The sequence below is a fragment of the Microdochium trichocladiopsis genome, assembly GCF_020744255.1.
Source record: "Microdochium trichocladiopsis strain MPI-CAGE-CH-0230 chromosome Unknown B0I36scaffold_2, whole genome shotgun sequence".
Classification (NCBI taxonomy): Eukaryota; Fungi; Ascomycota; class Sordariomycetes; order Xylariales; family Microdochiaceae; genus Microdochium; species Microdochium trichocladiopsis.
In genome coordinates, this window is record NW_025763545.1 from 3,946,668 (window position 1) to 3,969,236 (window position 22,569).

A 22,569-nucleotide genomic window follows, 5' to 3' on the forward strand; every position below is an offset into this window, starting at 1 on the left:
CCATGGCGAAGCTGCCTGGAAAGGGTCGCCGCGTGGAACTCCCCATACCGGCTAGACTAGCAGCCATCGTGGGGGGCCACGAGCACATTGCCCCGTGGATATTGTTCCAGGCCCTGGTGGCTCGGGGCCGGGTCGGCTGCATGCAACGCGAGATTTGTGTCGCGTGTTTCTGCTGCCGGCAGAGAATGCAGTGGGACGTCATCCGGCGCTAGCGGGCGGGCTTTCGCGCTAAAGGCTTTGACGTTCATCTTGTCAATCGTCCCCCCTTGGAAAGGCGCCGATCACGACATTTGCAGCAGGGCTTAAATGCTGACCCGTGCTGTGGCGTGTCCGAACGGGTGGCGCGGTACTTTTTTCCTGCATGGGTGACGGGAAGGGCGCCGCCTATGCCGCCGGTACCAGCCCCTGGTCGGCACGCATTGGAAGAATTTTCAACGTCCTGCTTCAATTCTTCATTGAGCAAGTTGCACGACAGATGCCTTGCAGGAGCTGTGGCAGGTTTGGCTGTAGCTAACCCATATGCGATGTATGTGATGGAGCTGGGTTCGTGGTGCCTCCGCTCTGCCCGCGAACACGAGTCGCCGAAATCTGGAGGCGACCCAGAACAGGCTGGAGATCGCCTCCTTTCTCCCACACTGCGCACGATCCACGCAGTACGTAACAGAAACCGGCCTTAATTCAGGGACTTGTTGCCCACTTGGCGCGCTGCGGTCGCAGCCGAGCGCTCGATATATCCAGAGGAATGGCGTGCTCGCTCCACCGAGGCAGAGATTTCCAGCTCGCCGACCATGGCGCGGTCCGCGCCGGCCACGGGATGGCGATATAATCCCTTGGTCTCAACGCTGTCGAGTCCTCAGCGTTGCTGTGTGTGTCCGCTCCCTCAGTTCACAATCACTGTCGTCGGCTCTGGCCCACCTTGATTCAAGTTTCCCTCTAGGCCGCCTCCGACACACAATCCCCAACGATGTCGACCACGGCCTTTGACAATGCGGCCGACGCTGCTTCTGTGAGCCACGGCCGTGCTCCGTGGTTCCGGTCGGTGCCCTTCCAGATCGTGGTTGCCTGCGGCGTGTCCTTTACGGCGCCCGGCATGTGGGATGCCCTGGGCGGGCTCGGAGCCGGCGGTGCTGCCGAGCCGTATGCCGTCTCGGCTGCCAACGCCCTCGTATACGGCCTGTTTGCCGTCTTCTGCGTCGCCGCCGGCGCCATCAACAACCGCATCGGCCTCAAGTACGGCCTCGCCATTGGTGCCGTCGGCTACCCGCTCTACGGCGCCGGGCTCTACACCAACAACATCAACGCCAACACGTGGTTCATGCTCTTTGGCAGTGCCCTCTGCGGCATCTCGGCCGGCTTCTTCTGGGCTGCCGAGGCCGCCATCATCATCGGCTACCCGTCTCCCAAGGACCGCGCCTTCTACCTCGCCATCTGGCAGACGGCCAAGGCTGCAGGCCCTATTGTCGGCGGTGCCATCAATCTCGGCCTCAACGCCAACCGCGACTCGGCCGGCTCCGTCAGCTCGGCGACCTACATTGTCTTCATCGTCATCATGTGCCTGGGCCTGCCCATTGCGCTGACCCTGAGCCCGGCCGACAGGGTCTGGCGCAAGGACGGCACCAGGGTCGTCACCCGCACCGAGGACACCTGGGCTGCCGAGTTCATGGCCGTCGGCCGCCTGTTTGCCTCGCGCCGCGTCCTGCTGCTGCTCCCGGCCTTCTTCATCAGCTATTTCTACAACGGCTTCCTGAGCACCTTCCTGACCAGCTACTTCACCGTCCGCTCGCGCGCCTTCTCGTCCTTCTTTACCAACTTTGCGGGCATCTTCAGCTCCTTCATCATCGCCACGCTGCTCGACAACCAGCGCATCTTCATCAAGACGCGCGCCCGCATCGCCTTCCTGAGCATCATCACCATCCTCGTGGGCACCTGGATCTGGGCGACCATCCTCCAGAAGCAGTTCTACGACGCCCCCGAGAAGCCCGTCTTTGACTGGTTCCAGGGCGGCTTTGGCAAGTCGTACGCGCTCGTCTTCTTCTGGACCTTTGGCGGGCAGGCGTTCCAGCAGTTCCTCTACTGGCTCGTGGGCCAGTACGCGACCGACCTCTCGTCCCTCAGCCACCACACGGGTATCCTGCGCGGCGTCGAGGCCCTGGGCCAGACCGTCGCCTGGGCCATGCAGTCCGAGGGCAACGCGAACCACTTTGTCAGCATCGGCATCAACTTTGGCATCACCCTGTTGTGCGTGGTCCCGACGTGGATCATCCTCAGCGAGCTCGAGCACAGCCACGAGGTCAAGGTCACCGAGCAAGACATCGTCGCTGCCCGTGCGGGTGAGGAGGCGGGAGTGGTGGGTGGCAAGGAGTCGTCCGAAGCCGAGTCTGCGCGCCAGCAGCCTGCGTCGACTGTGCAGTAGGTGGATGATGATGCCCATGTATATAATCTTGTAATAACTGTTTCAACAACATGCGCCCGGACGAATTGTCCTTACACAACCGAGCTGGCTTGATGCCGGCACAGTTGTTACGGAAAGGGCCAGACCATAGACGGGGTTTCATTATCAAGATAGAGCGAGATACCCAGCACCAGCATAGAACAATTGCGATAATAAACAAAAGAACCGGGGGTTCTATTAATGAGTCAAATCTGCGCTCGAAGTTGAATGGTTGTGGGGAAGTCGCGCGTGCATGCAGCATGATAGACGGAACTGCAGCACAACTGCACTACCGGGGCTTTGGCGATGCTTGCAGACAGACGGGCGACTTGGAACTATCACGCCTTCCACAGTGACACCCGCTCCGCTTCACAGCCGAACCCTGCAGGACTTGCCCAGCCACCTGTGGTGCTGCATGCCCACCTTGTACTATCACGAAGGCAGGCTGCATGAGAGTGCCCCGCCCGAGCTCGGGTGGAGAGGAGCTGCGTCACACGTCATCCTGCTTCACGGCAAGGGCTCCCAACAACCGAAGCAGCCCAGCCCATCGGCCCTACATCCATCAACCTCGACCACCTGGGCCGGCCTGATCCATTTCGAGTTCCAGACCGCGACAACGGGCGCAGATCCCCTCGCTTCCAGCATATCCCCCACCAGTCCTACAAGTCTCCACGCCGCGCGGCACCAGCCTACTCTTACACCACAGACGTGTGAAAGCTACCCCGCTACCAACAGCAACGACTCCTCGGCCTCGAAGCCAACAACGGCACAGCGCTCACTCAGCGTGAGGACTTCACTCGCTACTCCCCCCACGATCAGTCACGTCCACCCGTCGCCATGGCGAGCCTCGACGAGTCCATCACTGCCATCAAGGAAGGCGCCAAGGAGGATCGCTTCACCTACCTCACCATTCTCCAGTACCACGTCACCCGGCCCGAGGTCCTCCCCGCGCTCAACGAGGTCCTCCAGGATGCAGACCTCACCTCAGAGATCGGCTGGGACCTCGTCCAGATGCTTGTCGACCTCGAAGGCTCCTCTGCATGTCTCGAGACGGTCGCCCGGCTCGGCAACCCCCGCGAGGTCGTCATCAAGGTCATGGAGTCGCTCGACAGCCTCACGGAATCCTGGTCGCGCGAGGCCGAGCGCGCAGAGGACATCCAGGAGATCGCCTCGACCTCCAAGATCCCGGGCAAGTTCATCACTCTGTGTGGGATGCTCTCAATCCTGCACGGCCGTATCAAGACCAAATACCCTTCGCGCTTCCTCGGGCCCTCGCTTGTAAAAGTATTTGAGGCATACCAGCCACTGCCCGAGATGACGGCTGCCGTCATCAACTTGGTCCGCTCGCTGAGCGGACGGAAGCGGCCCCCCTTGCCGAGCAGGAAATCCAGCATCAACGTGCTCGACCCGAACAAAGATGGCGACAGCTCCAAGAACGCCCCCGACCCAGAGGCCGAGAGCGAGGACCCTACCGAGGAGGCAATGCAGCAGAAGCTGCTGCAGTCGTTCATCACGTGCATCCTGCAGCGATTTGTCAATGCTCATCCGATGCGCTGGACGCCGAGGTTGACGGACGTGTATCAACCAGAGCGGAGGATACCAGGCCGCAAGACGACAGTGGAGGCGTATAGTGAGAATGAGACGTTGCAGAAGAGGGACGGTGTCGTCGGACAGCTCGTGGTGCGTATTCTGGTACTGTTCATAGCTAGGCACGGCGGGTTGAAAGCTAACTTCTTTGTCGATGACAGGCTCTGCTCAGTGATTTGGGCCTCAACAAATGCCCAAACGATTTTGTCAGAAGCATATATCAACATTCCACCGCTGTGGACCCCCTTGCCGCCTTCGACGACTTCAGCTCACCCGAAGACATCCAGCTGTCGCCTGGAGGCGTGGTCTGCCTGATCGCATACTGGTTGTTCGCCTCGGCGGTCTTCCAGGCCCACCAACCCGAGTGCGAGTTGTACATATTCCCCGAACACCTCGCACTGCTAGAGCGGTTCCTCGGCCAGGACGCCGAGGCGGAAATCACCAGCGCGCCAGGCACAGCGGATGCGCTTCTGGCCATCGGTGTCGCGCTGGAGCAGAAGGACCGGATAACGGAGCAGGAGGAGCCGTCCATAATGGCGTATCACCACCACCTGACGCTTATTTCCGTCTTCCACCCAGACATTGCGATCCGCAGCGCGGCAACCAACTTTGCCGGTGTGATCCTGCACTCTGACCCAGACCAGCAGAACCGCCTCGAGATCCTCGAAGACCTGCTTGAGAACTGCATGTTTGCATCACTCAAGGCATGCGCGCTGACGTGGCTGAAGGAGGAAATCATCGCAGCGACCAAGGAGGGGCCGAGCGGCAACACCGAATCGACGACATCTCCTCCGTCTTCGTCCTCGCTCTTCGCGTCACCAGAAGTGATTGACCGCCTCCAGTACGCCATCTTCCCGGACATGATCTCCGCACTGGTCCCCGGCGGCGGCAACCTCACCGCAGAGGGTGGGCTCACAGGATTGGACACGGACGGCGCTGCCACGAGCGTGGTAGACAGGACACTAGAGATAACGGCGGGTGGCAACGACGACGATGACCTCACATTGGCCGTGATCATGGACTACTGGGTGCAAAACCGCCCGTTCATCCTGCAGGCCGCCAATTTTGCATACTTCCTGCTCGCCGCGGGGTCCGACACATCGACAACGTCAAGTAAGACGCCTGCAGCTGGTGCTCCTCCACAAGCACGAGTCGTCCCAGATGGGATGGCGGCAGCCGTGGAGCAACGCTTCGCGGAGCCGCTGATCGGGGCGGCGCAGAAGCTCCAGCAGAGCGCGGCCAAGTTTGGCCTCGGCGGAGAGGAGGAGATGGAGCTGAGCATACTGGTCGACCGGCTACAGAGCTTGACGAGGCGCTGATTAAACACCAGAAAACGTGGGGTTGCCTGCAAGCAATATGGACAAAAATGCCACCCGCCCAGCTAGCGTCAAGTCTGGCACCCTCTCTTTTTCGGTGTCGCCGTAGTCTACGTAAGCGAGCGAGCGAGCGAGGGAAGGGAAGTCGTCTGCCTGGGAGTGCAGCAGCGCCTTGTAAATACCATGGTGAAGTAAGAAGCTCTTATGACGATGATGATTGAAAGCCAAACAAAACAAATTTCACGATGACCGCATGACCATGACCACAGATTTTCAGACCTAAGTACCCATGGCTGCGCAGAACTCATCACCATGACGACTGAGACAAAAACGGTAAAAAGAAACCGGGGGACCCGTACAGGGGATTTTTTCAGATGCTGGGTCTACCTCATCAGACAGATGTCTGCGTTGCGCGTGATGATTATACATTATATCTTTGGTTTTTTTTCTCCCGCTGTCGTAGCTTTATATATACAAATAATCTCCTTTTGTCTTCTAGCGCAGGTCCTGATTATTATTATTTTGCCTATTCCCCCGATCTCGGCACAAGACCTGCTCACCTATCACCTCATCTCATATCTTCTGCTTCTGCGGATGCAAAAAGATGGGGTCCCGCTACCGTGGTGATGTTTTGGGCAGCCTCCATCCTACCATCTTCCGCTCCTCCCCCCTCCCCCTCAAATCTTGAAACGGAACGTCTCCCCAAAATGTCGTGACGAGAAATACAGATCAATTACTGACACCATGCCGCAATATCCACCCACACCTTAGTAGATACCCGGGATGATCCGCCAGCGCACGATGCTCTTGTACTTTTCCCAGTCCTCGCCATACTTGCGGCTGCACTTTTCGTCGTCGCGGCCGTCGCGGTGGACCAGCAGCACGGCAAAGTACAAGACGTAGAAGTAGGTGAAGAGCATGCCCCAGTACTTGGCCGGCCCTTGGACGACGATGCGCCCGTCGGCCATGGTGTAGACCTGGTCGGTCGGGGACGAGGTGACGATTGTGCCGGCGGCGAGGATGGTGTATCCCGCGAAGCCCGTGGGCAGGGAGTACGGCCACGCCTGGATCCAGTCGCCCAGGTAGTTGATGTGGCGGGCGACGCCCCACCAGCCCGAGGTCATGAGGCGCGAGCCGGTCTTGGTCTGGATGTAGCTGATGTGCGCGACGCGGGGGTCGGACGGGTCGTTGCGGAAGATGTTCTTCTGCAGGTTGGCGAGGCGGAAGATGGCGAAGCCAATGAGGAGGAGGGTGCTGATGCCCGCGACGCCGAGCCAGCCGAGAGACAAGGGGTACGTCGACAAGTAGCGCGTCTGGGTTGAGTAGATGAAGGGCACCCAGACGAGGTCGCCAAACGACAGCATGAAGCCGAAGCCGTCGTTGATGATGTCGATGGTGGTGAGGATCGCAGGCTCCATGTAGATGCCATCGAGCACGTAGAGGGTCTGCATGATGGTGATGAGGACAATGCTGTCGGTGACGTACCCAAATGTACGGTACTGCTTGGCGATGAAGGCGCAGTCCAGCAAGACGTAGCCGAGCATGCCCGGGCGCAGCTCCATCCACTCCTTGATATCAACCTCGCCAATCACGGGGAGGGTGACGCGCGGGTTGAGCTCGCGACCCATGTAGAAGTCATAGATGAGGTTGCCAGAGGTGCCGCCAGGAGCGAGCTCACGCAGCTCCTTGTTGCCGGGCTTGACGGAAAAGCTGCGGACATAGACAAAGGTGGCGAGGGCGTACGCGATCATGATGTTGGCAGTGAGAATCTGGACGAAATTGTCGGCAATAAAGGTCCAGACGGGGAACTCGGCGCCCTGGGCAATGGTGCCGGCGGCGCACAGCACCAGGGTGAAGACGGCAGAGGAGAATGCTGTAGAGTGTGTGCGTCAGCGAGGATGGCAATGGGTTCGAGAATGAACATTCAGCATACCATTGAACCTGTAGTTGAGCTTGCCGCCAGACGAGAGGGCGATGCCTTGTGTCTCGGTCGCGGGCAGGAAGCGGTAGAGCAGACCACTGAAGAGGTAGTAGGCGAGAGTCCAGGCGGTAGCCTCCCAGCTGGCGAGACCCCAGAAGCCGTTCTCAGGCCAGCCAACCTCTGCCTTGAGTTGTTCGAGGTCGATGTTGGGGAAGTTGAGAAGGGACGGGGCGGGGCAGCCGGTGACGTCGTTGCAGCCAAAGGCGAAGACGTAGCAGAGAATGGGGAGTCCGAAGGTGATGAGCGAGGTGCCGATGCTGTTGCACGAGGGCAAGGCCCAGTTAGCAGAGCTTCTTGAGTGGTGGGTGATGCTGGAGATGTCTCAATGGACCGCAGGTGTGGTCCAGCGCGTGTTGTGCCCAGCAGAATAGGGGGCAAGGGTAAACCTACGGGCCGCCAAACTCGTAGCCGTGGGCAAAGTGGCTGGCCGGCTTGGCCGTGCTGGGCGCCATTGCGGATGTGCTGAGAGCGTTGCTGCGGCTGGGGGGAATGGAGATGTTGCGTGGTTGTTTGATTTTGGTGGTGGTGGTGGTGGTGCGTTTGGAAGGGGCCGGGCGGCTGGAATGGTTTATACTGGAGCCCAGGCCGCGTCGTGACGTGCAGGCGCAGCAGTGCCCAGGTGGGAGCCGTTGTAAGTGGGCGGGGTGGACGGACGCCAAAGAGTGTGTTGGCAGCAGCAGCAGCAACGGGAGTGCGGCGTGCCGGATGGGCTGAGGTCGGACGAGACTGGATCTGCCAGCGGGCTATGGAGTACTCTCACGATGGTGGCACCCAGATCTATGATCCCCTGAAGAAACAAATCGGAACAAGGTCATTATCCACTTTGGGTCAGGGGCATGCCCTGGGGCCCGGCATATGCGGCTTAGGTAATCCCGCCAGGCACACCCAAACACACCCAAACGAGCACGCTTTGGAGCACGCTTTGTCGCTTGTCGGCATGCTCGGCCTCCGCCAATCTCTGGACGGCCCACTCGTCAGCGCCGGCCCTCTGCGCTTCCGGCTCGCACCATTCTGCACTGCCGTCCAACACGGCAGATCCTTCTGCCCTTTTTTGTAATTCTTCCTACACGCATCTCATTGCCCAACCGCGGCCATCTTGCGCTCATGTGAGTGTGGTGTCCAGCTGCGAGCACTGCCGCGTGTGGTCATGGTTGCCTGTGCTCTGCACGCATATGTTGACCTGACGGAGGAACACCATCCGTCATGGCCCGGGAGGGTCCTTAGGCGGACAAAGTCGGCCTCATCTGTTGCCATTAGGGAAATATCCAGTTCCCCAGGCGGCCGGATGCAGGCATGGTGACACGTCAGTGACTCGGGCTGGACCGCATCAACGAGTTTATTGTGTGGAGCATCGCGATGCCAAATGCAAAGGAGCAATACACACAGGCGGAGACAATGACTAAAGCTTCAAAGCTGAACTCTCTGCGTTCCTCCAAAGTGCTACTCACAGCACAACCGACAAGAAACGACTAGACGAGGGGCTGCCCCAAGGCAAGAGAGCATAAATGTAAATAGGGCCCCAACTGGACAGTCCAGCCTATTTCTTTTTCCCCTTCTAGACTGTCTACCGCTCTACGGTCTCTACCACCTTCTCGTGGCAGATCTGACTGCTCCCGTCTGGCCGCTTCTTCTGTCCCTGACTGCCTAAAGTGTACTCGGCAACAACAAGCTGCAGAGACGTCAGTTCTGTGGCTGAGCATACCTGTATGTGACAGGCGGACCTGGCAGTCTGTCGCACCAGCGCTCCCGGGCTGCCGCTTGTGCAGCTGCCCTAGCCAGCGCAGCGCCACTTTGGCGCACCTGCCGAGCATCATCTGCACCCCGGTCTACACTAGCGTAGCCTGCTGCCTCTGCCGCTCCAGTCCATCTCACCACGTAACAAGAAGCCGCGCCTGCTTGGCTGGCCCACTTGCGACCAACACTTGCACCTCAGGCGATCCGACGACGGCAGTGGCGTCACCATCAATCAACCTCCTCCTCCGCCTTCTCCTCGTCTCTCTCGACTACGCGATCTGTCCAGCGCTCTTTGGTGCCACGACCCAGCGCCGACGCCGACGACGACGAACACGCCAACCGCCCGCCATGCGCATCTCCTCCCGGAAAGGGCCTTCGGGCTCCTCCACGGCTCTTCTCGCGCTGGTCGCCCTCGCCACCCCTTCCGCACTCGCGCGCCGCCCCGACGCCGACAAGACGACGACAACGCTCCCCTGTACTGCCACCTCGACCTCCGGCGCCTTCTACGATCTCCGCGCAGACATCGCCGTCCACCCCAAGGAGGATGGCACCAAGCCAAAGGCCAGCCTTGGTGGTCCCACGGCCGACTACCACCCCCGGGGCTGGGACTATGGCGCAAACTTCACCCTCAACATCTGCGCCCCCGTCGTCGAGCCCTTTGACAACGTCAAAGATATCGAGGAGGGCCACTGGCAGAACATCAGCGCCTACTATCAGCTCAAGGGCGAGGTCTACAGTCTCGGCTTTGCCTCGACGGAGCTGGTGCCGCGCGGCAAGGAGCTCGTTCTGCAATACAGTGGCGGCTCCTACTGCGAGAAGAAGAGTTCCTCGAGCAGGCGCGGCGATAGGACCGGGCTGAGCGCACGGGGCGTGGTCCACGATGGCGCCAACTTCAAGAGCCATGAGGACGAGAGCTCAGACAAGGATAAGTCCTACCACACCCTCGACAAGTCTAATAAGGACCGCAGGCGCAAATCAGCAACCATCATGTTCACGTGCGACAAGGACCCGACCGCGGGCACTGCCGTGGTGTCCTTCATCGCCGCCGATCCCGAGGAGTGCAACTACGTCTTCAAGGTCCGGTCGCAGCACGCCTGTGCGGGCGCCGAGCCGCACAAGCCGGGCAGCGTCGGCCCTGGTTCCGTCTTTGCCATCATCTTTGCCATTGCCGTCCTCGTCTACCTGCTCGGCGGCATATTCTACAACCGCACCATCAACCACTCCCGCGGCTGGAAACAGCTGCCCAACTACTCGCTCTGGGCTGGTCTCTGGAGCTTTCTGAGCGCACGTCTCCCTCGTCCCCTTGTTCTTCTCCTCGTTCGCTACTGCTCCCTGGATTCCTCGTCCGGGGGCGCAGCTGCTGCTGGTCGCGGGGCTCTGCCCTCGCGTTATCCGTCCAGCATCTCGTACTCCAAATTAAGTAGTGGTGACTCTCCGCGCTAACATTGTTTTTCTGGGGTCTTTCCTTCTTGGGGGATTTGTAGGATTTCTTCATCATTGCCACATCGTCATGCGCCCGTCTCCTGCCGAATCGGCGCGGCTACCATCACCTGTCTGGGTCGCCCACGCGGGGTGGCATGGGGCGGGATCGCGAGGCCGAGAACCGCCTGATTGACCAGTACGACGAGGAATGGGACGATTGAGAAGGGAGGCCATTGTGGATGGGTGGATTTCGGGAGGACTCTACGGAGGCTTGATTGGGGCGAATAATCTCTGATGGTATAATATTATCTCCATTTGTACATATATATATATGCCCGCGCCAAGAGCGGTGGGAGGAGAAAACTCCCGTCACCGCGCAGGCTCTGGAAGCTCCTCGCAGTGAGGCATCGGCGTCATGGCGTCTGCATTTGCATTTCATTTGTCCTTGAACTAGAAAAAAAATCAAACAAGGATTTACCAAGCACAGGCAGCCTGAAGTCCACACATGTGCAAACTTCTCTTGGTGCTACGCTGGTGGTCGACTGTGTCCAGCCTTTGGATCAAACAAACTCGCATTGAACGAACTCACCTGATTGGCACGTCTGTGTCGAAACACGATCCGATAACCAAGTCTGGCATTTGTTTACATTGAGTGAACTTGAAGTTGAATTGTAGCTCGAGAAATTGAGCGAAACTCATTCACATAAGGCAGGTCAATTATTCCTGGCATAGCATTCTCTTTTCCTAATGTTTCTCTCTTCTCTACTCCCCTAAAATTCCATTCCCCTATAATAACAAAAAAAAAAAAAAGAAGGAAGAGAAGGGAAAAGGGCAATTGGTGTGTCAATTAAAAAAGGGTCCAAAGAAAAGCAAAAAAAGAACGAGAAATGGTGCAAAAGTAAACTCCGAATCGGGGAATCGAACCCCGGGCTTGACGGACCAGGTTCGTCTCCAACAATGAATGAAGGAGAGAAAGTGAGAGCGTCAAATGTTAGCCACTACACCAATTCGGATGTGATTCTTTGATGGATGAGCCACTCCTTATACAAATATATTTACACGTTTGCGCAAGCAAATAGGAGGTTTTCCATCAAACGACAATTGTAGACTGTGGATAACTTGTGTGCTGTACGGACATGCATGGTTGATCGCGGGTAAGGCAGGTGTCAGCCGGGTTTGGTGATGACTCCGCTGCATAATACTGCAACCGGCGAACGGATATTTAGTTCAAACGCTGGGAAAACGTGGATTAAGTGGTGGTGTGGTGGAGAGTGCTCGACGGGGGAGGCGATGTCTGCTTGCGCGCCCACCGCAGGAAGTCTACTGTGTGCCGAGGAGCTACGGGATGATTTTGCGCGCGCCACCCGCCCCCGTTCAAGACACTGCGGAATCTTGCTCCGCTGTTCCAAGATGAGGAGCTTGGAAGAAGGGATCTGCATAAGTTGGCCAGACGGATGGCGTGGTGCTAGTCATTATGTAGAGTGACGAGAAGAGGGCTGTGGGTGCAAGGTAAGCGTGATTACTGGGGTTGTGGTGATTCATGGGATGGGCGGGACTAGCAGCCTTAGCATGGCCAGCACTGTGCCGCATTTGACTGCGGGTTATGTTGTAGGTCGTAATTCTGAGACGAGCAATTTGCTAGAGTTTTCTCACCTTGACGTAAGCTGCAACTTGCGACGAAAGCTTCTCGAGCGCACCTTCGCATATCAAGGGGTGGCATCCCTGCGGCCGGTCAAGGTTCGTCATTGCGAGAACTGCCCCGGATGGCGCGGGACACAGACGAGTCGTCCTTGAAGCATGCCGCATCCTGGCTGCCGTCCGAGACCGCGTACTCAAGTGGGTGATCGTTATCTCAAGGCCTGCGTGCTTGCGAGGCACCGCACAGCCTGCATAAACAGTGGCCAACCCTTTTATCGAACTATGCGGACAATTGGACTGCTTGCTAGCCTCGAGAGATTGCCCCCAGGACCAAGCTGCTTTGGGGCGATGATTGGGCGGCTCGCAACGCTGCTGGGGGGCTAGGACGGCAGTCAGGGGTAGCCTGTTGCTTAGTCGGGACAAGCTTTCTTGCCAAGGTGACAACGCGGCTGCCGTTGGGCCAGCGGACAAAAGACAAAAAGACCCTGGCCACCTCCGCGCCCGCTGCCTCTGGGGCGCGTGGCCCGATGTGGCAGGAGTGCTACCCTGCTCGCCCGCAACTGCCTGCCCTCCCCTCCAGCAGGTGACGCGTTCCTCGTGGGCCCTCGCCCTCGAGCAAATCACCATATTTTGCGCTGCTGGTGCGCGACTCTACGGCCTTCCCCTTTCATGTTAGGCCACCACTCGCCATATGGCCTGCCCCTGCTGCCACCTCGGCCCAGCATTGCCGCTGAGATGTGGGCGACGAGCAGATATCCGGCCGCCCGCCGACTATAAGAGCGGACGACGATCATGATGGGCTTACCGACCTGGTTCTCGAGCTCTCCAGGCCCGCTGCCATCAGTCACTCCTTGCTGCCTATCATGCTGCTCATCCAGCTCGCCGCCGCCGTCGCCTCCGGGCTCGCCATCCACGGCGCCGGAGCCAGCCCCGTCCTCGCCTCGAAGCGTTATGTCCCGGCCACCCACTCGCTCCACGAGCGCCACGAGCCCCAGCAGGCGGCTCACTGGTCCCGGCGGTCCAAGGTGCCCTCGTCGGCCCTGCTGCCCGTCCGCATCGGCCTGGCCCAGGGCAACCTCCAGGCCGGCCACGAGCGCCTCCTGGCCATCTCGGACAAGACGTCCGAGCACTACGGCAAGCACATGACGGCCGAGGAGGTCATCGACTTCTTCGCGCCGCCCCAGTCCCTCGTCGACGCCGTCGCCGACTGGGTCAGCAGCGCCGGCATCAGCCGGGAGCGCATCGGCCACTCGGCCAACAAGCAGTGGCTGCAGTTCGACGCCACGGCCAAGGAGGTCGAGGAGCTGCTCTACGCCGAGTTTCACGTCTGGCAACACAAGGACGGCTTCGAGGACATCTCGACCGACGCCTACCACGTGCCCAGCCACATCAAGGAGCACATCGACTACATCACCCCTGGCACCCGCCTGCGCGCCATCAAGCGCACCGCCGAGGCCAAGGGGCAGCAGAAGAAGCAGAGACGCTCCGGCGACCTCAACATCCGGCCCGAGCCCCTCTACCGCACCAGCTTCAAGGGCCAGCCAGACCCCTTTGTCATCAACGCCACGTCGTGCGACGTCAACATTGTCGCCGACTGCCTGCGCCAGCAGTATGGCATCACCCAGCTCCAGGGCAAGGCCCAGCCGGGCAACGAGCTGGGCATCTTTGAGAGTCTCGACGATCACTACAGCAAGCACGACCTCGATGTCTTCTTTAGCACTCTCTACCCGCACATCCCCAACGGGACGTACCCGATCGAGAAGGGCATCGACGGCGCCGTCGGTGCGGTCGAGGAGGCCACCACGATCCCCATTGATGCCGGTCCGGGCGGCGAGTCGTCGCTCGACTTCGATTCGGCCATTCCCCTCATCTACCCGCAGAAGACGGTACTCTTCCAGACCGACGATGAGTGGTACGAGCAGGATCAGGTGAAGAACACGACCAAGTTCTTTGGCTTCTACAACACCTTCCTCGACGCCATCGACGGTAGCTACTGCTCCTACCAGGGCGGCAACTGCAACACCGCCGACTGCCTCGACCCCACGTACCCGGACCCCAACCCAGGCGGCTACAAGGGCAACCTGCAGTGTGGCGTCTACAAGCCGACCAACGTCATCTCCGTCTCGTACGGCGCCTCGGGCCTGCCGGACAACTACATCCGCCGGCAGTGCCACGAGCTCATGAAGCTCGGCCTGCAGGGCACCACCGTCATCGCCTCGTCCGGCGACGATGGAGTCGGCCGCCCAGGCACCTGCCCGCTCGGCGCCGCTGGGCAGCCCGTCTTCTACACAAACATGCTTGCCGAGTGCCCCTACGCGCTGAGCGTCGGCTCCACGGAGCTGAACCGCTTCAACAACACCAACGGCTACCCGACCGCGCCGCCCACGGGCTTCGAGAAGCTCGATGAGATTGCGACCCGCCGTTTCTTCTCTGGCGGCGGCTTCTCCAACGCCTTTGACGCGCCCGAGTGGCAGAAGGCCGCCGTGGCCAAGTACTTCTCGGCCAACACGCCCCAGAAGCTCGGCTTCACGGGCTACGACCAGCCCGTCAAGGACAGCGATTTCTCCAAGGTCAAGGGTAACGCGCGGTACTACAAGCACGGCAGGGGATACCCGGACATTGCGGCCATCGGTGACCGCCAGGTCGTCTATTTTGGTGGGCTGTGGTACCACATTGGCGGCACGTCGCTCAGCGCGCCCGTGGTCGCGAGCATGGTGACGCTGGTCAACGAGGAGAGGCTGAAGAAGGGCAAGGGGCCTGTTGGGTTCTTCACGCCGGCTTTGGTGAGTTTCCTTTTCTTTTTTCTTTCTCTCGTCTTTCGTCTCCTATTTCCCCATCATCTCTCCACCTCTTACTCGGCCATTCGATGGCCACTCTGGTTTATTGGAAATCACGTTTGCTGACATTTGGTGCTTCTCGAAAATTAGTATGCCAACCCGAGCGTCCTGCACGACATCACCGTTGGCAGCGCCGCGGGCTGCAACACGACGGGTTTCCCCGCCGGGCAGGGCTGGGATCCAGTCAGTGGCTGGGGGTGAGTTGCTTCCTCCTCATTAACCTTTGCTTTTCGTTGATGCGGGACTATGATGGCTGACAAGTAGCTGTGCGAGCATGAACAGATCTCCTATCTTCCCCAAGTTCTCTGCTCTGCTGCAGAGTCTGTGAAGTGGTAAGGCTCGGTTGGAACCCACGTTCTGTTAGCGATGACACGCCGTGGATTGCATCGACTGCTTAGGCTTTAGCGCGGACGGTCTGGGATACGGTCTTGGATTGGAGAGAGCGAGACGATGCATCGAGGGAATGGGGTAATGATTTGCCACATAGACATCTTGAATACATACATGATCATGCAACATCAACTATGTCTGTGCCAGAATGGTGAGTCGACCATCATCTGCCTCGTCGTGTGCGGCATTCCTCATGGTTGTCATTTGCATTATATGTGAAAAGGTGCAAATACTCTATGGAACTCATAGAGGACCTTTCATTTTCCGTTGGGTCTACTTAGCATGCTGCAGCACACACACGCGTGGCCAGTCTCGTTGTATCAGCACGAACGTGTCAGGTCAGAGGGGCGACTGGCATTCGATCTACACGAGGCGGACAGATTAATTGATGACTTGCTCAAACTGAACGTTTGAGATCTGAGATGAGCCTGGTTTAAGCTCAAGTGCAATCTCGCAGTTAAGCTCAAAGATGAGACGCAGCCACACTCTACCTGACGACTCGATCTGCACACCAACTCAAATCGACAGGCGGCCAGCATTGGACAACTCCCAGCAACGGCCAAGGCAGGATGGGGAAACAAACCTCGGCCCATGGTACCTAGGCCGCCAGAGTGGGGCCTGTCATTGCGCCCGCGCGGGGCCCTGGACCAAGCTCGGCTCTTTCCCTTCTTGACGGCGGCCCCCTTGCTACCCCAGACTTGGAAGAGAGGCTCCTCGCCTTTGACCCCTGCGCCCCCCCCCCCCCCGACGGCGAGGCTGGATATCTGGTTGTTGGAACGCTGCTCCTGTGTATTGTTGTTTTCTTCTGTCTCTATATTCTTCGACCCTCGGTATCTTGAACTGTACTCTACCTCGTTGAAGCATTGCTACTGCCTGGGACTTAAAACCTCCCCTTCCCTCCCCCTCGTCCCTGGACGACAACCATCGTCACCCAGACCACCACCACAACCACCACCACCGCTGCTGCCGCGATGCCCTTCGAGACCTGGCTCACGCGCCACCTCGGCGTCCGCTACCCGCTGGTGCAGGGCGGCATGATGTGGGTCGGCCGGGCCGAGATGACGTCGGCGGTCGCCAACGCGGGATGCCTGGGCTTCCTCACGGCCCTGACCCAGCCCACGCCCGAGGCCCTGCGGGACGAGATCCGGCGCACGCGCGGCATGCTCGAGCCGGGGGCCTCCCAGTTCGGGGTCAACATCACGCTCCTGCCCGCCATGGTTCCCCCGGACTACAAGGCCTACGCGCAGGTTTGCATCGACGAAGGGATCAAGGTGGTCGAGACGGCGGGGGACCCGACGCCTATCCTGGGGATGGTCAAGGACGCGGGGGTCACGGTGATCCACAAGTGCGTGGCGCTCAAGCACGCGCTGCGGGCGCAGAGGCTCGGCGTGGACGCCATCTCGATCGACGGCATCGAGTGCGCGGGCCACGGGGGCGAGTACGACACCACCTCGCTCATGCTCCTCAGCCTGTGCGCGGAGCAGCTGTCCATCCCTTACCTCGCGTCGGGAGGGTTCGCCAATGGCAGGCAGGTCGCCGCCGCGCTGAGCCTGGGCGCCGCGGGGGTCAACATGGGCACCCGCTGGATGTGTACCGCGGAGAGCCCGATCCACGAGAACATCAAGAAGGAGATTGTCAAGGCCTCGGAGCACGACACGGTCCTGGTGCTGCGCAGGTTCCGCAACACGTCGCGCCTGCACCGGAACAAGGTCGCCGTCGAGGCGCACCGGATCGAGAACTCTGACAGGGCGGGCGTGCAGTTTGGCGACGTCGCGCACCTGGTGAGCGGGCAGCGCGGCAGGGCCGTGTACGAGGACGGCGACGTCGACGCCGGGGTCTGGTCGCTGGGCATGTGTGCCGGCCTGATTCACGATGTGCCCTCGTGCAAGGACCTGGCTGTCACGATGATCCGGGACGCCGAGGAGGTGCTGGACAAGGTCGGCAGTATGCGCAAGGGCGAGGCCAAGCTGTAAGCTGTGAAGATGGTGGGGGGCCTTTAAATGGAGGGAGAGCGTGTGTTGAGAGCAGGCGTTCCTTGGTGTTTTTTTCTTTGCTCTTTGTGGGGTTTGCACTGTCTACGTATCCTTGCGTTCCCCGTCACGACTGGGTGTCGAGGCAGAATGACTATACTTGTCATGCCACAGAACTAACGAAGACCGAAGATGAAGTCGATTCTTGGAGCCTTATAAATCCATTGGTTTTCTCCCTGACGGCTACATGGCGGCTAAGAACACATGCAGGGAGCACACCACTGTATCGAATTCTGATCCGCGTAAAATCCGTCTGCAGAATCCCAGAGTAGATAGGCGAGAAGGCCAGGCTCGAATCGTTGCCCAATTGGTTAGCCGGTCCACGAATGGCTATCAGCGAAGTGATCAGTGGTAATATTGATGAACCAGCAGGGGCGCAATCTAGCAGCTGATACTGCTCAATATAAGCGTTGAGGCTGTGAGGGATGCAACTGACCGGAGAATGTTCCGGGCAAAGCCTTGTCTCGAAGAAAATTACGTGATGTCAAGCCCCTCCGTTGCCGGGGGCAAGAAAACGCTCCGGGCCGGAGCGGACGGGGAGCCAAACGGGCGTTGGTGGGGCTCTCTGATTCCGAAATGCGGAGCTTCGGCGGGGCCCCGATGGTCGGGCATCTCAGACTTCAACACCAACGAGTACGACATTGACAGGGCCCCCGCTCGTATGGTCGGTCGGACGGTTTCCCTCGGCGGTGACTCAACGTTCAGTCTGACATGCATAGAGGCCATAAAAGTCCTTTGTCGCGCCCGTGAAGAAAGCACGCCGGTGGTGTGCTTGGACACTCCCACTCACCCGCCTGCCCCTCATCGACTTCGGATGCCACTGGTGGTCACTGGTCCGACTTCGAAACAGAGATAACCCCCCAAGCAAGAACTCAACCACAATGGCCTCGTCCAAGGCCGCCGCCATCTCGGCGCTGGTCGACGAGCACCGGCCAGACCTGGCCCCGCTCGAGGAGCTCTACAGGTACTACCACGCCCACCCGGAGCTCAGCAACCGCGAGCAGGCCACGGCGGCGCACATTGCCGACCAGCTGCGCCGCATCTCGCCCGACTTTGTCATCAAGACGGGCATCGGCGGCCACGGGCTCGCCGCCATCCTCGACAACAACAACAACAACAACACCAGCAGCGGGACGGCGGGAGGAGGAGGAGGATCCGGCAAGACGGTGCTCCTCCGCGCTGACATTGACGCCTTACCCGTGCTCGAGAAGACGGGCCTGGCCTACGCGAGCACCCAGCGCATGCAGGCCGCACTGCACCCCGGCGCGGAGCCCTCGGGCGACGAGAAACCCGTGATGCACGCCTGCGGGCACGACATGCACATCACCACACTCCTCGGCGCCGCGGCCCTGCTGGTATCGTGCCGGGACCACTGGAAGGGGTCCACGTTGGTGCTGGCGTTCCAGCCCGCCGAGGAGCGCGGCACGGGCGCCCAGGCCATGGTCGACGACGGGCTGTACGCTCCCACCGGTAGACACGGTGTCCCCGTCCCGGACGTGGTGCTCGGGGCTCACGTGGTGGCGCGCCGGGCGGGCAGCGTGGGAACCCGCCGGGGCCTGATCGCCACGTCGGCAGACAGCCTGCGGCTCACGCTGCACGGGCGCGGGGCGCACGCGTCGATGCCGCACCGCAGCGTCGACCCGGTCGTCATGGCGGCCAGCACCATCATGCGCCTGCAGACGATTGTGTCGCGCGAGGTCGACAGCGCCGAGGGGGGAACCGTGGTGACGGTCGCCAGCGTCCACGCGGGAGACGCCGAGAACATCATTGCCGACCGGGCGGACCTGGCCATCGACGTGCGCGCCACGAGCCAGCGGACGCGGGACCGCGTGCTGGGGAGGGTGAAAGCCATCGTCAAGGCCGAGAGCGAGGCGAGCATGGCGACCAGGGAGCCCGAGTGGCTCACCACGCGGGCGTTCCCGCTGACCATCAACGACGCCGGCGTCACCGGCGAGCTGGAGGAGACGTTTGCGCGGCACTTTGGCGAGGGCAAGGGCCAGTACGACAGGGACGTGGCCCGTTTCGCGGCCAGCGAGGACTTTAGCATCCTCGCCTCGGCCGTCGGCCGGCCGTACAGCTTCTTCATGTACGGCGCCACGGACCCGGAGCTGTGGGACAAGGCCGAGGCCGAGGGCACGATCGACGAGACGATCCCCGGGAACCACTCGGCCTACTTTGCGCCGGTCATCAGCCCGACGCTCAAGGCCGGGCTGGATGGGTATGCTGCTGGTGCCTTGACCTTCTTGATGGCATGAGGTGGAACTCTACGCCGTGTGGAAGTGTGTGTGTATGTGGGGAAAGGCGGGAGGTCATCACCTTGTGTATACTTTCGAAAGAAAAGAGTTTCTGTACTCGGACCAAGCAAAGCAGAAACTAATAGTGATACCAAGACTACCCCGAGCCATTTTCTCAGTCAGTTGGTCGCATTAATCATACCGAGAGACCGCAATATAAGAGTGGCACGCGCGAGACCTCTGCTCATAACCACGTCATGCAGGTCATCCGGCAGTCTCCCCTCTAGCATCTTGCATTGCTTTTCTGGAAAGACAAAAAGTAATGAGCTGCCTTCTTGGGTCTCTGCAACATCCCCGCTTTCTGGCTATTCCTGCATATCGACATCGTTCCGTCAAAAGTTTACACATTCGCAGCATTTTCTGAAGGATGATGAGCTCTCAATCTCACTCTGTGAGTGCTCCAAACTAGCAGACCTGGGCCACACTCACTGCCTGAGCCGAAAGCGAAGAACCAAATTGTGAAGGTGGAGCAAGATTTTACTTTCTTTTATTGCCATGTGTTCATATATACTATTATATATATATACCAAAGCAACAAGGTGGGTTGGCAAGAAGTTTTCTTTCTGCTATATATACACACACCCTTGCCCACGCACCAAATGCCTGAAAAGCTTTCTCCACGCCCTATCTCATGCTAAACAGAAGAAAGAAAGAAAAGATCTCCAACAACAAAAGTCAAAATGCTTAGTTGTGAATGAGGAGGTTCTTGGTATCGGAGCGCAGGCCCGAGATGACTCCGGACTGGGCCTTTGAGACAATGAAGCTGCAGGCGTTGGCGGCGGTGGTCTGGCCCGTGCCGAGGAAGTAGGCAGCGAGACCGGCGACGTGCGGGGTGGCCATGGAGGTGCCGGTCAGGGTGCCGGTGCGGCCGTCGGGCAGGGTGCTGAGGATGGAGACGCCGGGGCCGTGGACGTCGACGAGGGGGCCGTAGTTGGAGAAGGTGCCGACCTTGTCGGAGCGGTCGGTCGCGCCGATGGTGCAGACCGAAGGGGCGCGGGCCGGGGACGAGGTCGAGGCGGAGACGGCGCGGCCCAGGCTGTCGCCGTTACCCGCGGCGACCATGACGGCGAGACCCGAGCTGACCATGGCGGCAGCGGCGTCGTCGATGGCCTGGGAGGCGCCGCCGCCGAGGGACATGTTGACAACGATGCCGCGGGGGCACTCTGCGGCGCGCTTGGGGGCGTCGGCGACGACCCAGTCCATGCCGGCCATGACGATGGCGTTTGTGGTCTGGCCCGAGGCGCCAAATACCTTGACCGAGAAGATCTTGGTCTTCTTGGCGACGCCGTACGTTTTGGAGCCGATGGTGCCGGCGACGTGGGTGCCGTGGCCGTTGCGGTCGGCGGCGTCGCTGTCGACGGCGTTCTTGGGCTGCGAGGCGCGGCCCTCAAACTCGGGGTGGCTCACGTCGACACCCGAGTCGATGATGTAGACACAGGCGCCCGCACCGGCGGTGGCGTCGTAGGTGTACGTGGTCGAGCCGGGCGCCGTGTTGGAGAGGCGGGCGAGGCCCCAGGGGGCGCCAGTCTGGGTGACCTGGAGGCTCATGGTGGCGTCCTTTTCAATGTAGGCGACGCTGGGGTTGGCCCGCAGCGAGGCGAGGTCGGCGTCGTCGAGGTGGGCCGAGAAGGCGCCCACGTTGTCGTAGCGCTCCTCGGCGTCGGCGACGATGCTGTTGATGCACGACGTCACCTGGCCGGCCGTCGACTGGATGCTGAAGCCGTCGGCGGCGGGCTTCTTGAGGCGCACAATGTACTTGGAGTTGGCAGTGGCGCCGCGGGGCACCAGGACCGGCGCGCCAGCCTCCTGGACGGGGGCGGCGAGGGCCAGCGGGAGCAGGCTGAGGAGAGCGGCGGAACGCATCGTGAGTAAAGAGTGTAAGTGGTCCTTGGACGACTCGAAGAGTGTGAAAGGACGGTTGGATGCAAGGGTATCCGACTGTAAAGATCGTGGAGAGATGCGTGCTGCGAACTGCTGCTGCTGCTGCTGAGGCTGGGAAACATCATCGTCGTCGAGGGCGGACGTCCTGATCCTATATACTCCTTATGGTCCGGCCGGGATGACGATCGTCACCGGATCCCCCACCCAACCTCGCCGGACCGGCTGATAAGATGGCTCAGTGTCCACTGCTGGCGACGATGCCGACAATGCCATGCGGTGGGCTGCCCAGCTGACAATGGGCCCGAAACCGCACTTGCAGGCATCGCATGACGGGTCATCTTAAGTTTGATCCCTGCTACACGCCCTCTCTCAGTGCCGGCTTTCCTCAAAAGTGGGTGCTGGTCAGGGGTCCTGCCAGGTCCGAGGTTGTCGAAGTAGCCAGGCTAGTCTTTGAGTTGCCGTACCTCGCTTATCGGCTAAATGAGGCTAGTCAGCTCACCCCGACTCAGGCACGAACATGGCCTCGTCCCTGGGCGGCCAGCAGGGGTCTTGGTTGTGCTTAACGCTAGGGTACAATACGTTCTTACTCAGAGTTGACCTGCCAGCGTTGCATCTAGTCGCCCACCATACTCCAGGTCCAGGGGTCTCAAATGCCGGCGCCTCTTGGCAGGATACGTGCATGGTTATGCCCTCCGCCCAGCTGCCTCTTTCGGGGTATATGACGGCGCACATAAGTGCGCCCTTCTCCGCCCTCCGCCCGCCGACGTGACGTCGCGTCTTTGCGATGAGCACACTTCAGCTCGATATGCGCCCTCTGTGTGACTGAATCCGCCCTGAGCCGGGCCCTGGGCTGGGCGCTGCTCGCAGCTTTTGAGTTTACCTGGCATCTCCATCGCGTGGTGGGTTCCCAGTGCTCTGGCCCGACACCTGCCTTGTTCAGGACGGACGGGCCTGCCTGTCTTGCCCGTCCCGCCTGTCTCGCCTGTCTCACCATGCATCTCGTCGCCTGCTTTCCCCGGATCCGCCGC

The 22,569-nt window shown here is 60.2% G+C and overlaps 8 protein-coding genes and 1 non-coding gene across 9 annotated transcripts; 6 read left to right on the plus strand and 3 right to left on the minus strand.

Moving 5' to 3' along the window:
* Positions 1-964: 964 nt before the first annotated feature.
* B0I36DRAFT_236989 (major facilitator superfamily domain-containing protein) lies at positions 965-2,413 on the plus strand (the record flags this gene model as incomplete). The annotated part of the gene is made up of 1 exon (XM_046149507.1): positions 965-2,413. The coding sequence occupies one exon, from the start codon at positions 965-967 to the stop codon at positions 2,411-2,413; it is 1,449 nt and encodes a 482-aa protein (XP_046017414.1).
* Positions 2,414-2,987: 574 nt separating this feature from the next.
* Positions 2,988-5,438, plus strand: B0I36DRAFT_381338 (uncharacterized protein). Its single transcript, XM_046160852.1, has 2 exons — positions 2,988-4,111; positions 4,180-5,438. The coding sequence occupies exons 1-2, from the start codon at positions 3,269-3,271 to the stop codon at positions 5,335-5,337; spliced, it is 2,001 nt and encodes a 666-aa protein (XP_046017415.1). The 5' UTR covers positions 2,988-3,268; the 3' UTR covers positions 5,338-5,438.
* Positions 5,439-6,101: 663 nt separating this feature from the next.
* Positions 6,102-7,767, minus strand: B0I36DRAFT_346290 (ergosterol biosynthesis ERG4/ERG24; the record flags this gene model as incomplete). Its single annotated transcript, XM_046156443.1, has 3 exons — positions 6,102-7,207; positions 7,268-7,608; positions 7,706-7,767. 3 exons carry the CDS (start codon positions 7,765-7,767, stop codon positions 6,102-6,104), a joined length of 1,509 nt encoding a protein of 502 aa, XP_046017416.1.
* Positions 7,768-9,186: 1,419 nt separating this feature from the next.
* On the plus strand, positions 9,187-10,998 carry B0I36DRAFT_315959 (mannose-6-phosphate receptor binding domain-containing protein). Its single transcript, XM_046152937.1, has 2 exons — positions 9,187-10,333; positions 10,534-10,998. The coding sequence occupies exons 1-2, from the start codon at positions 9,398-9,400 to the stop codon at positions 10,690-10,692; spliced, it is 1,095 nt and encodes a 364-aa protein (XP_046017417.1). The 5' UTR covers positions 9,187-9,397; the 3' UTR covers positions 10,693-10,998.
* Positions 10,999-11,374: 376 nt separating this feature from the next.
* Positions 11,375-11,484, minus strand: B0I36DRAFT_t38. Its single transcript has one exon. It is a non-coding gene; the product is annotated as a tRNA-Glu (tRNA).
* Positions 11,485-12,815: 1,331 nt separating this feature from the next.
* On the plus strand, positions 12,816-15,468 carry B0I36DRAFT_315962 (peptidase S8/S53 domain-containing protein). Its single transcript, XM_046152938.1, has 3 exons — positions 12,816-14,892; positions 15,037-15,143; positions 15,229-15,468. Exons 1-3 carry the CDS (start codon positions 12,973-12,975, stop codon positions 15,272-15,274), a joined length of 2,073 nt encoding a protein of 690 aa, XP_046017418.1. The 5' UTR covers positions 12,816-12,972; the 3' UTR covers positions 15,275-15,468.
* An 839-nt stretch (positions 15,469-16,307) lies between these two features.
* On the plus strand, positions 16,308-17,309 carry B0I36DRAFT_236943 (uncharacterized protein; the record flags this gene model as incomplete). The annotated part of the gene is made up of 1 exon (XM_046149502.1): positions 16,308-17,309. One exon carries the CDS (start codon positions 16,308-16,310, stop codon positions 17,307-17,309), a length of 1,002 nt encoding a protein of 333 aa, XP_046017419.1.
* A 579-nt stretch (positions 17,310-17,888) lies between these two features.
* Positions 17,889-20,098, plus strand: B0I36DRAFT_315964 (peptidase M20D). Its single transcript, XM_046152939.1, has one exon. It carries the CDS (start codon positions 18,248-18,250, stop codon positions 19,619-19,621), a length of 1,374 nt encoding a protein of 457 aa, XP_046017420.1. The 5' UTR covers positions 17,889-18,247; the 3' UTR covers positions 19,622-20,098.
* B0I36DRAFT_315965 (peptidase S8/S53 domain-containing protein) lies at positions 20,099-21,861 on the minus strand. Its single transcript, XM_046152940.1, has one exon. The coding sequence runs from the start codon at positions 21,521-21,523 to the stop codon at positions 20,345-20,347; it is 1,179 nt and encodes a 392-aa protein (XP_046017421.1). The 5' UTR covers positions 21,524-21,861; the 3' UTR covers positions 20,099-20,344.
* Positions 21,862-22,569: the final 708 nt, after the last annotated feature.

Coding starts and splice junctions, on each gene's coding strand:
- B0I36DRAFT_315964 (XM_046152939.1), top strand. CDS start 18,248: ATGGCCTCGTCCAAGGCCGCCGCCATCTCGGCGCTGGTCGACGAGCAC.
- B0I36DRAFT_315959 (XM_046152937.1), top strand. CDS start 9,398: ATGCGCATCTCCTCCCGGAAAGGGCCTTCGGGCTCCTCCACGGCTCTT. Junction 10,334..10,533: donor GTCTCTGGAGCTTTCTGAGC/GCACGTCTCCCT, acceptor GGGGATTTGTAG/GATTTCTTCATCATTGCCAC.
- B0I36DRAFT_315962 (XM_046152938.1), top strand. CDS start 12,973: ATGCTGCTCATCCAGCTCGCCGCCGCCGTCGCCTCCGGGCTCGCCATC. Junction 14,893..15,036: donor GGTTCTTCACGCCGGCTTTG/GTGAGTTTCCTT, acceptor CTCGAAAATTAG/TATGCCAACCCGAGCGTCCT. Junction 15,144..15,228: donor GATCCAGTCAGTGGCTGGGG/GTGAGTTGCTTC, acceptor GAGCATGAACAG/ATCTCCTATCTTCCCCAAGT.
- B0I36DRAFT_381338 (XM_046160852.1), top strand. CDS start 3,269: ATGGCGAGCCTCGACGAGTCCATCACTGCCATCAAGGAAGGCGCCAAG. Junction 4,112..4,179: donor GTGTCGTCGGACAGCTCGTG/GTGCGTATTCTG, acceptor TGTCGATGACAG/GCTCTGCTCAGTGATTTGGG.
- B0I36DRAFT_315965 (XM_046152940.1), bottom strand. CDS start 21,523: ATGCGTTCCGCCGCTCTCCTCAGCCTGCTCCCGCTGGCCCTCGCCGCC.